We start from the raw sequence: 17,074 nt of genomic DNA, 5'->3' as shown, positions 1-17,074 counted from the left end.
TATGAGACTGTGAGAGGGTATCAGACACTTCAAAAATATAATTGAATGTCAAGAGATAATTAAGAGAAAAATGAAAATTCCCCGTCCATTCCCTTGTTTTTATCCATTCTATACTTAATATAAACTTGGTAATGCACGGACGTTTTCTTTTCTTTTTTTTTCTTTTTTCGTTTAACCAGTTCCATCACATGTGATAATGACTGACACCAATATTGTCCTTTAATTGTATATATGCATCAATAATTGTATTGGATCATTTGGCTCTATTAATTCCACAAATGCATCAATAACTGTATGGGATCACATGGTTCATTAATTTGAATAAATGCATCCATAATTATATAAAGAAACTTTATTAATTGTTGATCTTATTACTGTTTTTATATGTTCACATTATAAAGTGTGATCGTATGTCGTCGTTCGTCTGTCAGTCCGTCAATAATTAACGATTATTACTTTTGGATTTATTGCCCTTGACCAATTTGAAAAATATTGTGGATGCTCTAGATGCCCCAGTTATTATTCCATTGTGCTTTCTTGAAACGCTAAACATGGATCTTGACGTTTAGCCGCAAATGATTAAGGCAAATTGGGTTGGTCTAAAAAATAACCTTTCTAAATGTTGTAGCTAAAATGAGCACGAATGCACCACAGATTATATCCTATGGACACAGAGTCCAATTTGTTTATTCCTTAATTGCTATAAAAGACAAAATATCCTTACCATGATTTTGAGTGTTAGTTAATCTGGTACTAATTTTGTGGGGGGGTGGGGGGGTTGGGTGGCCGAATGGTTAGCACGTGCGTGCTGTATCATAAAGCCTGTCATTGAGTCAACTGGCGTGGTTTCGAATCCCCGGTTGTACGTGACAAGGAGTTCACTCGCCTGTCGAACCTCGTGGGTTTTCTCCGGGTCCTCCGGTTTCCTCCCACTGCTAAAGACCCCTACGCGCACGCGAATTATTGAAATAAAATTAAACCATATGTTAGTCTCGAAATGACCTAGTTTGTGTCGAGTGGACGTTAAACCCCATTTCTCTCTCTCTCTCTCTCGCTCTCTCACTCTCACTAATGTTGTCTTTGTAGTACTGTCATTATACATATGGTATTAAACAAAGCATCGCTTTTCGTTTGTTCCAGCGGAATCCACAAATGAAATTGCTTCATGAAACAGAATTCTACAGGATTTCCTTTTTGATTCACTAATAATGACACTAATATTAAAATTAAGTCTTCGTCAGCATGTTTTCTAATGGCAGTATAATGAAAATAAATCAAGTCTTCGTCGGCAATTATTATGTATAATGGCACTCCCTGGCTAACATTTAGAAATGAAATGAAATGGAGTTTAACGTCCTACTGTTCTGCTCCTAACCTGGGCTAATGAAGACGGGCATACGCCATACAGTGTGCTATGAGGGAAATTTTGCCCGGACAGCGGCACTACGGCCTACTCTTGTATCGAATTCCAACTGCCAAGGGATCTTTTACGTGCACGCAAATGTGTACACGGGACCTCGGTTTTTCGTCCCATCCGAACGACTAGACAGCTTTCCTTGTCAGCCCCTCCGTCCTCTAACATTTAGAACCTAGAAATTGACACAAATGGGTCGCAACGCATATAATAATGCAATATGAATGTGTAAGCTTTTAAATGTATTCTGATCCTGGATCTGTGGAAGAAATGAAGAACAGGCTAATACAAAATAGGACTATTATTTTATTTAGGGAAATGGCGGCTTGTAAAGTTGATGCATCTCTGTCTCGGTTACCCAGAACCTCCTAGGGTCTGAGACCGTTGTTAATATTTGACAAAAAGTTCAATTGCCCATGGGTAACCGGGATTTGGTTCTTTATGTTGTTGATTATCCGGTATCTTTGGCCAAGTCAAGTAAGAGTTGCACCCCTTTCCACAATAAATCCCATAATTCTTGCATTATTATAAACAAACATGAATAGTGACGACGAATCAGGATTGATAATAAAAACATAGATATAGCCCATGAAGAGAGAAATTTCACAATAAAAAAATTATGAGTTTTGGATATTGAACTGACAATGCAATCAAATGGAATTTCTGAAATGGCATGCTTAAATTAATTTCATGAGCGTCGACATCTTGTTTTAGACCGGATAATCTAGCCAATGACTTATGGTTCTCAAATGTGTTCCCATACAATTAGAACAAATGGTTAATAATTGATATCGAACGGCTGCTATACAAAACAGATATAGAACAAAAAGTAAATATCACAGACAGTAAATTTTGAAATGTATAAATCACTGAGATAGCATTTAATGTATTCACCGCTATGTGCTGCTGGTGGTGGAATGTATCCAGCCACAATACTAAAAGGTTATACAAAAAAGGGACACAGGAAAAAGCTATGTGGTGGTGGTGGAATGTATCCAGCCACAATACAAAAAAGATTATACAAAAGAGGACAATATACATTTTAAGAACTGCATTAAATATGGAGATTCATCAGAAGATTGGCGTCATATCAAATGGGTATTATGGGAGATTAGAGAAAGAGCTGGCAGTTCCCACTATAATGGTTGAAAACTAGATAATGTAAAGGGAATTTGCTGAAAATTGCAGATAAGTTGGTCCACTCTGAACCGAGAATTTAGCGATTGAATTTAAAGCCTAGCTTCGATCATCATTACTAAAGCCGGTACGATAAAAAACATAGTCTCGATTATCCATTTTTGGATTTAATCATCAATGAGCGTTGGTCAGCTGATCGGATTCTAATCCAGTAAATATAGCAGGCTAGCGATGACATCGAGAGTTGATTATGGTCCGGATAAGTTAATTAATGTCTAAATAATAATTAGATAACATTTAATTAATGTCTAAATAATAATTTAGATAACATTTCAGTCCTAAAGAAAGATCTGCAATTGGCAGATTTAGCTCTTGCATAATGTATGTTTAAAATGTTTAACACTGAGCGTAATGGAACCATTTTTGGTCTGATATTCAGTTTAGAGATTTAAATTTCACAATGCTGTATCTATAAGGAGAGACTTTTTAATTTTTGTTTGTTTTGGGTTTTTTGGCTTGGGGTTGCTTTTTGTATGCATACAAAATACAAATACAAATTTATACAAATACAAGTTAATAATTTGTAAACCAAGACAAAACTTTTAGCGGCTGATTCGTGGCTTAACTACGATCGAGTACTTATGTGGGACACGTAGAAGTCCATTCACAATACGGTGTCTACGAGGAGAGACTTTTTAATTTTTGTTTAGATTGAGTTTTTTGACTTAGGGGTTGCTTTGTATGCACTGTCTAATTTTCAATGCAAACTAATAAGTTAATATAAGTTAATAATTTTTAAAACAAGACAAATTTTTAGGGGTTGATTCGTGACTTAACTACGATCTTATACGGATGGGGGACAAGTAGAAGTCCATTGTCCATCGGTTCCAAATTAATTGATGTTCCTGGTTCGGGTTCCATGACTAATCTCTGACAAAGACCTGCTAGAATTAAATGTAGTTCTGGTTTAGCCATTGGTTCTCCAAGACAAACTCGTCTACCAGCACTAAATGGAAGCCAGTTTTCAGGTTTTGGTGCCATTTTACCATCTTCGTCTAAAAATCGTTCTGGTTTAAACTGTTCGACTTCTTCCCAATTATCTGGATCATTCTGAATACCCCAGTGATTTATTAACACGATGGTATCCTTGGGAACTTCATATTTACCTGCAGCGAATTACAAATACAATTCTGATTGGATGAATTCAAACAATATATTTACCTGCAGTGAATGATAAACACAATTCTTATTGGACGAAAACAAACAGAAATCTTCAATAAGTTAAATAGAAACAGTAGTACAAATTTAATCATTCATTAGTTGTATTGCTTACCGTTATGTATCGTGGTGTCACAGCTGGTCATGTGGGGAACACCAACGGGTGCTACTGATCCTATTCTCATGACTTCGTGTAATACAGCATCTGTATAGGACAGACCGTCTCTATCGGATGTAGTTGGGTATCTATCATTTCCTGTAACATATATGTAGTATTTTAAAATTATACTGAAGTATAACTTCTATAGAGTGTATGCTACCACATCTTAATTTATGCTGTCGCGTAGTAATCAAACTTACAGACGTTTACAGACCAAAGTGCTCACAAGAGAAACCACGGCTATAAAATTGATGTCACTAGTATTGAATTTATGCTGCCACATTCTTATCAATCTTGAGTAACTTTTACGGACTAATGAACTCATAGCAGACACTAAGGCTATAAAATTAATATGGTCTCTTTCGGCTAAAGGGCTCACAAAAGTCTATAGTCCCGTTAGACTAAATGGCTAAAGAAAATAGAGGGGTTGGATGGCCGAATGGTTAGCATGTGCGCGCCGTATCATAAGGTCTGTCATTAAGTCAACTGGTGTGGTCTGGATTTCCTGGTTGTACGTGACAAGGAGAAGGGTCACCTGTCCAACCTCGTGGGTTTTCTTCGGGTCCTCCGGTTTCCTTCCACTGCTAAAGACCCCTGCGCGCAAGCGAAATATTGAAATAAAATTGAACCATGTTAGTCCCGAAATGACCTAGTTTGTGTCGAGTGGACGTTAAACTCTCTCTCTCTCTCTCTCTCTCTCTCTCTCTCTCTCTCTCTCAGAACAATACAAAGAACAAACATTACACAAATACATCAGAGTAAATACAACAAAATCTTAACGTGAACTATGGCTTCGATTATTGAATTATTCATGATTCCAAAATAGTAACTCTCCTATTTTGTTGACATGTTCGTATTTATTTGGATTGGTAACAGTAACCCGTGAACATAATTAAATGTTATTTATAAAAATAATAATTACCAACGACTGAATCAACTTCATCTTGTATTTTGTGTTGAACATCAGGAAGACCAGTTATATACATCAAAGCCCAGTATAATGTTTGTCTTGATGTATCGTTACCAGCTGAAAGACAGTTTGATATCATTATCTTGTATTGTAAATTTGTAAGCAAATGAACTGTTCACAACCTGTACTTTATCCAATCTGATTAAAGTACAGATCTGTATTTCGTTTCGTGTTTTTATACTTTCGATGGCCTACACTACATGAAGATCTGACCAGTTGTAGTGATAGGTCGCGTCAGAGGTCATACCAGCGGCTTTTGACCCTATGACGTCAGATATTGATTAATCAACCAGCCTTGACGTTTTAAGTGGTTTACCCACAGTTCCGTGCACAGTACGCCAAGAACTCGCTGTAACAGACCGCTTCATTTGCTAATCCCTCACATTAACCAGAACGCGGCTTATATAACAACTTTTCCAGGTCCTAGCGTAGTGAATACAAGTAAAATGAAATTTTGAACTATAAAAAACGAAACGAAATAGGATCTGTGTTTTAACCAGATTGATACTTTGCCCAATCTATAAGGAAGCGTTTGAAGGCCAGGTAGCACACGAAGAGTTCAAAGCGTATCTGTAAATATGTGATCTCTGATTGGAGATTTTTGATTTTTGTTTTAGAGCTACTGGAATTCTGCCCAACCTGAAGGTCTGATTTTATCATTTAGTTTTAACTTATCTAAGGTCAACCATGAGCGAATGACCTCTAAACACCGTTTTATCTTGTTAAGCAAGTTCCGCGGTGAGGCTGAATTTCATAGTTTGGTGATATCGACGACACTATGATTACAAATACTGTGCTGCACAAACAACACGGAAAGGAACGGACCCAAAACCGATACTCCAAACTACTACTTTATTAATTATCTGGGAATTATCTGGACCCTCTTTCACGAAATTTTAACTAAAGATAAAATCCAAATTTTAATAGATACTTCATTTTTGATTGGCTAAGCACTAAAATCAATCTAATATTATCCAATCAAATTACTAAAATTTGGATTTTATCTTAATTAAAATTTCATGAAACAGGCCCCTGGTCTCTTTGATGTCTGATTAGTTAAACTCATTTTGGCTCAAGCCAAAACTACTGTGTGAACAATATTGGTTTTCCATGGGATGAAAAGGGGTCAGGGAACAGGCATTGATTACATAAAGACCAATCGTTGTTAAACATTACTACGGTATTGTAAATGGAATCAACAAGAAAATGAATAGACACGAAATTTTAATTTTATCCTTACCCAAAAATATGTCAAATACTGTTAACACTAAGTGATGATGATTAAAAAGCCCCATATTCTCTTCCCCTTCCTCACGTATTTCTTTCTCTGCTTGAAGAAGACTTTCTGTAAAGTTGGTTATTTTTCCTGAAAAGATGAAATCAAATGGGGTTTAACGTCCCTCTCTTCTGCTCCGACTGTGTGCTATGAAGAAAATTTTGCCCGGACAGCGGCCCTACGGCGCAATCTTCTATCAGGTTCCAACTGCCAACGGTTCTTTTACGTGCAAGCGAATGTGAACACTAGACCCCGGTTTTCCGTCCCATCCGAATGACTATACGCACCCTCTGCCCTGCACCACAGAGGGGAACCACGCCGGAAAATCTCGATGAACTATCTCGGCCAAAACCAGGATCGAACACGGGACCACCAAGTTAGCGAGCACACATCTTACTCACAGAGCCACCGCGACTCGCTGAAATGATGAAATATAACACTAGGGGTGTAATTATTTTCAATTGATAAACTTCTGGGCATTAAATATCATGAGCTAATGTGAGATATTTGTAACTAACAACACAATTACAAACCTGGTACAAATTCGTCTTCCACTTTTTTAATATTACATCTTATAATATCCATAAATTCCTTAAATACTTGGGCGGCACGTTTAAACCTTTTGGATGGAAACCATCTGGCTGGCGGGAAAATATTTTCTAGAAATATACCCTCTGATGCAAGTTTAGAAAACTCTTCCAGCTTGTTGAGCATTTCTAAGTAAGCTTCGTCGTTATAGTCATGCCTTATAAAGACAAAAATGGAAATTCAGCACGATTAATTTAAGCATGTCAAATATACCCGAATATGATATTATTATGGCAATACGCCCGAAAGAAGGTCGATTTACACAATATATCCTGTATAATCGTGGCTTGTTCTCATTGTAAACAGTCAATGAAGATGGAACTTTTCTAGTCACGCCGAGACATACTCAACAGATATATTTATAAACTCTCTCATGTCATGTGCATAACTCATTCGGCGTCAACCGACTCAACAGCAGCCGTTCTTCGTTCTTAACGTTTGAGGGAGTGGGGGTCATGGGGTCTGTCATTGAATCAAAAGACGTGGTTTCGATTCCCCGGTTGTAGGTGGGTTTTCTCCGGGTCCTCCGGTTTCCTCCCACTGCTAAAGACCCCTACGCGCAAGCGAATTATTGAAATAAAATTGAACCATATGTTAGTCCCGAAATGACTTAGTTTGTGTCGAGTGGACGTTAAACCCCATCTCTCTCTCTCTCTCTCTCTCTCACTAATGTTGTCTTTGTAGTACTGTCATTATACATATGGTATTAAACAAAGCTTCGCTTGTTCCAGGATTTTCGTTTGTTCCAGCGGAATCCACAAATGAAATTGACTTATTGTTAATGGGCTTTATAATTAATTTCAAGCTATTGCTGTCACAACAAAACATGTCAGATGATCACATGGATCCCATCGTTTTTCGTGAAAAAAAAAAATATGCTCGCATCAACGTAAGACGTGGAGGAGACCCTTTCCATCCGTTTCCATTAGGATTCATTCAGTAAATGTTTTATTCTTACTTTGTTCCGAAGACCATGCCCCCTAAAATATTTAAAGTTGTAAAGAACATGTAGGGTTTAGGATCAAAGGGTCCTTTCTCTTTCAACATGGCTTCCGCTGTTTTAGATACGGCTTCTTCTAACTTTGTATTAAAGTTTCCACTGACCATAAATAACCTGAAATCGTAAGCATAACTTCTAAAATAACCTGGAATAGTAATAACAACGTTTAGAATACTTGAAAATCCGCATAGTAACGTTAAAATAACCCGAAATGGTAATAATAACGTTAAAATAACCTAAAATGGTACCAATAACGTTACGACAACATGAAATGGTCAAAACTCACGCTAAAGAATCTGATATGGTAATAATAACGTTAAAATATCCTATGCTGGTAATAATAACGTTAACATAACCTGAGCTGGTAATATTAAAGTTAAATAGCCCGAACTTGCGACAATACGATTAAAACAATCCGAAAGGGTAACATTAATGTTAAAAAAAAACCTGAGATGAAAACAATAATGTTAAAATAAACTGAAATCGTAACAATAATGTTAAAGTATGAAAATAAAGTTGCATTACATAAGGATAGATCGAATATAGTTTGGCAGGCATCGCAACATAAGTCTACGTGGGGGTGGGGGTAATCAAAAAATATTTTCGGAATTGTTACATGGAAAGGGGTTCTCATCTAACGCATAATAATCACAGTCAGTTTGAGCCTTTACTATTTACCTCATTGCACGACTGGCTATCTTTCTTTTAAGTTTCAATCCTGTACCATATCTACCGTTGATAATGTCATCTCCCCCTTCGAAAAGAACTTCAGCTAGAAAAACAGAGGATAAAGATAGGTTGCCAGGCAACGAAACATACGCCCACAGCAGCTAAATCGTCCGGGCAGTCAACAAGAGTTGTCGCACATTCTTACTTTTTTCGGTAATGAAACATTTATAATACACTAACATCTGATTAAGAGCAACAACTCATGAAGTAATAATCAGAAAACCATTAGAATTTGTTTTTTATAAAGTTCTGCCCAATGCTAACGTTTTGTATACAAAACTTTTAATATCATGGATTTAGCTGTTCAGGTCATAAAAATTTATTAAAAATCAATAACTTGTTCGTCTCAAGATCTTAAACTCTGTGTATCAATCAGAAGTCAATCGGATGATAACTTTAGCCTTTATCGGAAATTGCTGAAAACCAATAGGCTTCTTCGTCTCATGACCTTAAACATTGTGTTCGTCGCATGACCTTAAACACTGTGTATAAATTTAAAGTCAATCGAATATTAACTTTGGCCTCTAGAGCGTCCAAAAGATTTTTTGATGTGATCAAGGGCCATAACTCTGGCAGTAATTATCAGAATTCGCTGAAAATCAACAGAATTCTTCTTCTTATAACCTCAAATACTGTGTATAAATTTAAAGTCAATTGAATACTAACTTTAGCCTCTAGAGCTTCCACAAGATTATTTTTTGAAGTGATCAAGGGCGATAACTCTGGCAGTAATAATCGGAAATCGTTGAAAATCAAAAGGTATCTTCGTCTCATGACCTTAAACACTGTGTATAAATGTAAAGTCAATCGAATATTAATTTTGGCCTCTAGATCGTCCACAAAATTTTTCAAAGTGATCAAGGGCCATAACTCTGGCAGTAATTATCAGAAATCGCTGAAAATCAATAGGATTCTTCGTCTCATGACCTTTAACACAGTGTATAAATGTATTAAGGTCAATTAGATATTAACTTTGGCCTCTAGAGGGTCCACAAGATTTTTCAAATTGATCAAGGGCCATAACTCTGGCAGTAATTATTCGGAAAACAATAGGATTCTTTGTCTCATGACCTTAAACACTGTGTATAAATTTAAGGTCAATCGGATATTAACTTTGGCCTCTAGAGCACCAACAAGATTTTTTGAAGTGATCAAGGGCCATAACTCTGGCAGTAAATATCAGAAATCGCTGAAAATCAATAGGCTTCTTCGTCTCAAGACCTTAAACACCGTGTATAAATTTAAGGTCAATCGGATATTAACTTTGGCTTCTAGGGCGTCCACAAGATTTTTTGAAGTGATCAAGGGCCATAACTCTGGCAGTAATTATCGGAAATCGCTGAAAATCAAAAGGCTTCTTCGTCTCAAGACCTTAAACACTATGTATAAATTTAAGGTCAATCGGATATTAACCTTGGCCTCTAGAGCGTCCACAAGATTTATTGAAGTGATCAAGGGCCATAACTCTGGCCTTAATTATCGGAAATCGCTGAAAATCAATAGGCTTCTTCGTCTCAAGACCTTAAACACTCTGTATAAATTTAAGGTCAATCGGATAATAACTTTGGCCTCTAGAGTGTCCACAAGCAATTGTGGACCCCGACGGACGGACGGACGGACGGACGGACGGACCGACGGACGGGGGCGACGACAATATACGACCACATTTCAATGTGGGCGTATAAAAAATGAAACGAAATAAAATGGGGTTTAACATCCTACTGTTCTGCTCCGACTGGGCTAATAAAGACGGGTATACGCCATACATTGTGCTATGAGGGACATTTTGCCCGGACAGCGGCGCTAAGGCCTACTCTTATATCGAATGCCAACTGTCCAGAGATCTTTTACGTGCACAATGTGTACACGGCAGTTGGAATTCGATATCTGAGTAGGCAATAGCAAAACTTCATTCATGGCACATTGTATGGTGTATGCCCGTTTTCATTATCCCAGTTGGAGCAGAACAGTAGGACGTCAAACGCCATTTCATTTCATTTATTAATTTAATTTTAAAAATGGATAACCGAGACGTTGTTTACTGTCGTGTCGTAACAACGGTAACAACGGTAGCTATTCTCCAAATATCGCTTTGAATGAAGTAATTTCAATATATTTCAATACATTCATTTTCCATTATTTATTTTTAAACTACTCTAATGTATCCAAATCCTAGATAATGCATCTTTCACTTTTTTCCCAGATGTATATATTCAAACTGGTCAGCTAGAACGAACGAAATCATTTTGTGCTTTGTAGTATTCTTAGGACGAGTGCATGGGATACAAATATCCCACACGATTTGCTAGCTAGGTGTACATCTGAAATCAGTAGCGGATCTAGAAGCTGTGAAAAGGGGGGCGGTACCAAATCTAGGGCGCCACCCACAATCCCACCCCCACAATGAATGTCAACAAAATACTGGCTTTAACACTGTATGGGCGCCTAAATTGAGCTTTTTGAGCTTTCAGATAATATGTACTTTACGACTGGGTGTGAGGGGATTTTGTCTCACGGGAGCGCTTAAATGAAAAGTTGTAAATATGATCTCTAACAAAGAGAGAGAGAGAAATGGGGTTTAACGTCCACTCGACACAAACTAGGTCAGTTCAGAACTAACACAGTTCAATGTTATTTCAATAATTCGCATGCGCGTAGGGGTCTTTAGCAGTGGGGGTAACCGAGGGACCTGGAGAAAACCCACGAGGTTGGACAGGCGACCCTACTCCTTGCCACGTAAAACCGATCTCTAACAAACATTAATATTTACCCTTAACAAAATGTTTACTTACTAGAATACATAATATACCGATCCGAGTAGTTAGCTCCCTTGGTCAGCAAAGCTTCATTAATAACATCAATACGGTTTAATATAAGACATCGTACGGGTCCTGAAATATATATAGAGAGAGCGAAATGGGGTTTAACGTCCAGTCGACACAAACTAAGTCATTTCGAGACTAACATATGGTTCAATTTCATTTCAATAATTAGCATCGGGAAGAAATCGGAGGACCCAGTGAAAACCCACGAGCTTGGACAGGCGACCCTACTCCTTGTCACATACAACCGGGGAATCGAAACCACGCCAGAAGACTCAATGACAGACCTTATGAAACAGTGCGCACGCGCTAACCTGAAATATACATTTCAGAGTGGAAATGTAACCTTGCTGTTTTAGCTACAGTGGATCTGTTGCATTCGGGTTTCGCGTCAGGTAAATTGTCAATTAAAATCGGCCTCCATTATAGCCCAGGTTGCAAATCCTATCCATGGCAAGTTGTCACGCTTAATTGAGACGGCAAGAACATATGAAGGCGCCGCGCGGCGGCTGTTTGCTACTAGGGGCTTTGGCTCGGTAATAAGAACAAATTTCTACATAAATTCAAGAACCCGACTTTTCAATCCTTTTACACAAATGCCAATGTGGACTGTGTTGGAATGTTAGTGTTCGCATGGTTCTTAAGTTCGTGCATCTTTTAAATAACATTCAGTGAGTATTCGAGCCCTCTAAACCGTTCATGAATCTAATAGACGTTTCCTAAATTCTACTAATGTTGAGAATATTATGGGGAATGTTTATTATTCATGTTAGGTTTCTTACCCATGTAATAAGTAAAAGCTGGTCCATATTTCTTAGACAAATCCAGCAATTTCTTAGCAATGCTGCCTTTGGTATACACTGAAATTATATTATACAATTAGACATTTGTATTCATCACTCAATCAAATCAAAACTGGATGTTTGAAAAGATATTTGTCAGTTTAATATGTGTATTAAAACCATATATGTAAAACCATATATATGTCAGTTTAATATGTGTATTAAAACCATATATGTAAAAGCTTTAATGTGTTCTGTACGTTTATTGGTAAATCGCACCAATTGCTTGCTGGGCATAAAGTAGTTTATAAAACATGACGAGGCCATTTTAAAACACATATTATTTAATACTCACATTCTGTATTTCCAATCAAAGGCCAAGCAAAGGGTCCAGGGGGTAAACGATACCTCTTCTTAAAGATCAGATACGCCAGAGCACCTGTTGCGGTACCAATCAATAAAGATCTGCTTATTTTAGATTCTGGTATAAAATCATACACTACACCAGGTATGTATTTAACTAGTTCTTCTAGTACATAGTTGACAGAGTCTATTATCGCCATCTTGGAACTTGGAAACTCGGTAATCTAAATATAAAAAAATCACTTTTTTTATCCCAATGATAATTGTAGGACGACTTTATCATACCCCAACAGCTGGTCACTGAGACGTTTGACGCCAGAGATAATTGGTCACCCGGGCGTTGATCCCCGGGCAATAATAATTGTAGGGCAAGTTGATTGGTCACTTTGCAAAGGATCCCTGAGATGACGGCCATCGTTATGTTGAGACTGTTGATAACCGAGACGATTGGTTACCCCGATATTAATCCCCCAAACGACCGGTTACCATGATATTATCCCAAAGACGATTGGACATTTTGGCGTTGATTCCCTGAAACGAGTAGTCACCGGCCATAATATGCCCCTTAGACGAATCGTCGCTCCGACCATTAACCTACATAATATTATGTAAAGACAATAGTTACCTTGAATCAGCGAGTGGAGAGAGAGAGAAGAGAGAGGTGGGGTTTAACGTCAACTCGACACAAACCATTTCGGGACTAACACATCGTTAAATTTTATTTCAATAATTCGCTTGCGCGTGGGTATCTTTAGCAGTGGGAGGAAACAGGACCCGGAGAAAACCCACGAGGTTGGACAGGCGACCCTACTCCTTGTCACGTACAACCGGGGAATCGAAACCACGCCAGTTGCCTCAATGCTAGACCTTATGATACAGCGCGCACGTGCTAACCATTCCGTCATCCAACCCCCGAATCAGCGAGGGCGGATAAGGGTAAAACGATAGAAAGTTAAAAGCAGACGAGTGTTGAAAAATAAATAAATATTCAGAATTTTTTCATCAAATGGTGGTTTATAGTGTTGTCTTGCGGCGTTGATTAAAAATACAAGAGCAGTTCAAACGATGCCGTAAAAATAATAGTACAGATCTGAATAGCTGAAACGTCGATTTCTCACTATCCAGGAGTACCTGGGTTCATTCCCTATGTTGAACGAGGCGGTTCCTCTGGATTTCGCAGATTGTTTTCCCTTGTAGTGTAGGGAGGGGGCTGGCAAACAAAAGCGTTTAGTCAGTCGGATAGGACAAAAATGCGAGATCCCACAACGTACATGGCATCTGTAGTTCGACTAAGAGTCGACTGAAACTCCGCTGTCAGCTGACACAACAAAATCGTAGACCAGTAATATTTTTTGTTATCTCTACTAGTGTGTGTCAGGCTTAAGTCGTCTGTCAAACTCTGCACACAAACAACGCCTCGGGATAGTGGGATATCTAATTTGATTGCTTGCTTTTATACGGTCATTACTTACTTGAGAACGACAAGAGGAACTTGTTGAAACGTAGTGTGAAATAAACCCAGTGATTGTTTTCCATATAAATTTGTGTTTTATAGCATAGTAAGATTAGGTGTCTATACATTCCATATATACCAAATTTGTCATACTTTTATTGGAAATAACCTGATAAATACTTTCGGGACAATGTGTCGTTAATTCTTGTTTTATATGGCGATTCCAACAACGCATCAAAATTAATTCTTCTTTATACTGATATGAGCACTTTCTAGACCAACACTTGAATCGACCCCCGGACGACCCTGTTAGCGCGCCAGTGCCTTACTCACTGACCCACGGCGGCTCCTGGGATTACCTAATCCTTACAGTTGAGTAAGATTATTACAACGTGTTGGCCGTATATTGTGAATGGAATCCAACGCTTTCTTCAGGCCCTGAGTGATAATTCTTTTCCAAGATAAAGCTATCGATAACCATCAAATTACAAGACAAGGCCAAGCAATACTTTGTAACATATTGCTAACAAAATTCAGTTTTGGGATGCATTGGAAAAAAAACAAGGGCATATATGAATATTTTGTAAACTATCTTTGTTTGTGTATTCACTATTGTCAAAATATGAATTCTGTGGGCTATCCGAAAATACCGATTATGCACAAATTTATTCGATATAGTCGGTCAAATCACTACATAATAATAATAAAAAAAACATAAGGGATGGGTAGAATATCCAACTAATCCAAATGGCCCAATCAACACATAGGATACAGGTTATGGAGCACTTTGTCACATACATAGTAAAATGTCGACTTAATGAAACAAAATCGGCAAAATCGCCATATTGACAAAATCGCCATACACGGCACTAATGGCCTTCCGTAGATATGCTTGACACACTTTCTAACGGTTCGTGCATGAATAGCCAGTGGACAACTGTCCATTAATATCTAGCCTTAATAAAACTATTTAATCATATGTCAAAAACAAATTACATACCATACAAGAAGTAAACGTTAGATTACAACCTTACAAGGTCGATATATTAGCCATAAGTTACATTTACAGTATATACACATCGCTCATTAAACATTTTTATACGACCTTTAAGTAAGGTCAAGGTCGATATATAAACATTCAAGTTGGTTAACACGTGGTTATTTATACAAGTTGGTTGATCCTGGGTTCACTGTTTGATTGAGTGTTTTAAGTAACGGAGTGGAATAACCTAGAGCCATAAGGATGGTTATTCGCCATTCGTTTTATATAATAAACCTAACATTCTTGCAGATTGTTTGTGCTTTCATTCAAAATACAGACCCAGAATCCCTTTTTAATTGTCATTTGTTATTTGAAGCTTCATTGTGCATATGAACACCTTCGTTCACAGCGAAGCGTATTCAACGAAATCGACATCGTGTACGTGTAGATGGAAGTAGCACACATGTGAAAAGTTCCACATTCTGTTATATTTTGTATCTTTACTAAACCAGAAACATTGAAAACGCATTTCTTTGCAATTTTGTTTATCACAAAGATAAAATACAAACTTAATCTAATTTCGTTCCTGCGAAAGCAGCAGAGACTTATTGAAATTGTTCTACCTGATCTGTCTGCCCGCCCGCCTACCACCCGGAGTAGGCTACCCATATTATTTCATTGCTAACCGCATGTTCTATCTATATACCATTCGTATATTTCATTTGCTACCAATACATTTCATTTCCAACTGCTGTTATATTTTCCACCCGTATATTTCTATTTATACCTTCCATTTCAAACTAGAGAGAGAGAGGCCTCAATGACAGACCTTATGATACAACGCATACGTGCTAACCATTGCCCCCCCCCCCCCCCGCCATTTCTTTATTGGCATCCCGTATTCATTTGCTACTCATAGCCTACATTTCTTTCTCAACCGTGTGTTTTATTGTCAAACATATAATTCATTTACATCTACTCACATAGGCGACTAGGCGTACGTCCAGCCAGAGATGCGATCGTAATTTCTTAAAATTGGCTAAGGGATTAAAAGTCAGTTTAATACACAGTAACATTTTTTCGGGAATCATGAATGTTTGTTTAAGCGACCGGCTTTGCATGCCGCGTCTCTGTGTACTCTAAACGATATATTTTTTAGGCATGATGATAATTTTTTCGACTATATCCCCTTGTCAGTGGTGCAGGACGGAGGGCCTGACAAGGACAGTTGTGTAGTCGCTCGGATGGGACGAACAAAACGAGGACCCGTGTACTTTGGCGTATCCGGGCAAAATTTCCCTCATATGAAACTGGAATGAGAGAGAGAGAGGGTAATTTCGGGACTAACACATGGGGTTCCATTTTTTTTATTTGAATAATTCCCTTGCGGGTAGGCGTCTTTAGACTTTAGCAGTGGTAGGACCCGGAGAAAACCCATGGGGTTGAAAGGCGATCCTACTCCTTGTCACGTACAACAGGTGAATCGAAACCACGCCGAAACAGGTAAAAATATGAAGTATTTTATTATTATCTTATTGTACATCTCTCGTCTTTTTTGTGCCATTCGTTTTTATTTTTCATATTTAGCAACAGGATTGTATTTACCCCAGGGCCGGCGGAAGCAATTACTCCGCCGGGCCTGTACCCCCAATGACAGCCCTTATGATACAGCGCACTTGTGCTAACCATTCGGCCATCCAACCCCCCTCCAACCACAGAAATGTTCTTACTTGTCTCGAATGGCGCCTACTGGATTGCAATAGAATGGAGTGATATGACAAGCTCTACAAGACTGTGTGGAATTTGCTATAAAATAAAATGGGTTTCGGTGGATTCTTTTTCTGCAACAACCGGGAACACGAGGAAAAGTTTGACAAAGACAGCAGCCCTGGCGGCTACTCTTTTTCGAATTCCAGTTTGCAGGAGTTCCTTAACGTGTACATAACTAGACGATATTAATTGCCAGCCCCCCCCCCCCCCGTTCTGTACCACTAACAAAATGGCTATTTTAGATGGTAATAAAATACAATTCAATTCTTTATTTCTTTAAGTCTACTGACTCATCAGATAACATATATACACAAACACAATATATACACGGCAAGTAAATACAAACATTATAATTACATATACACAAACACAATATACACATGTCCATTAAATACAAACAGACAAAAAGT

At 38.0% G+C, this 17,074-nt stretch overlaps 1 protein-coding gene across 1 annotated transcript; it reads right to left on the bottom strand.

Moving 5' to 3' along the window:
- Nucleotides 1-1,700: 1,700 nt before the first annotated feature.
- On the bottom strand, nt 1,701-15,029 carry LOC126827540 (cytochrome P450 2F2). Its single transcript, XM_050556997.2, has 11 exons — nt 14,913-15,029; nt 12,452-12,683; nt 12,097-12,174; nt 11,285-11,383; nt 8,442-8,535; nt 7,722-7,877; nt 6,709-6,920; nt 6,140-6,265; nt 4,852-4,956; nt 3,885-4,025; nt 1,701-3,717 (listed from the first exon to the last, which is right to left on the bottom strand). Exons 1-11 carry the CDS (start codon nt 14,913-14,915, stop codon nt 3,365-3,367), a joined length of 1,599 nt encoding a protein of 532 aa, XP_050412954.1. The 5' UTR covers nt 14,916-15,029; the 3' UTR covers nt 1,701-3,364.
- Between the last annotated feature and the right edge of the window lie 2,045 nt (nt 15,030-17,074).

The sequence above is a fragment of the Patella vulgata genome, chromosome 7 (assembly GCF_932274485.2).
Source record: "Patella vulgata chromosome 7, xgPatVulg1.2, whole genome shotgun sequence".
In the NCBI taxonomy this organism is placed as follows: Eukaryota; Metazoa; Mollusca; class Gastropoda; family Patellidae; genus Patella; species Patella vulgata.
This window is presented reverse-complemented; position numbering and strand designations above follow the sequence as displayed.

What these genes read in the sequence shown, in the direction of transcription:
- LOC126827540 (XM_050556997.2), bottom strand. An exon ending in TTTGATTGGAAATACAGAAT is followed by an intron (nt 12,175 to 12,451) that starts GTGAGTATTAAA and finishes ATATAATTTCAG; the next exon opens with TGTATACCAAAGGCAGCATT. An exon ending in TGACACCACGATACATAACG is followed by an intron (nt 3,718 to 3,884) that starts GTAAGCAATACA and finishes AATTCGCTGCAG; the next exon opens with GTAAATATGAAGTTCCCAAG.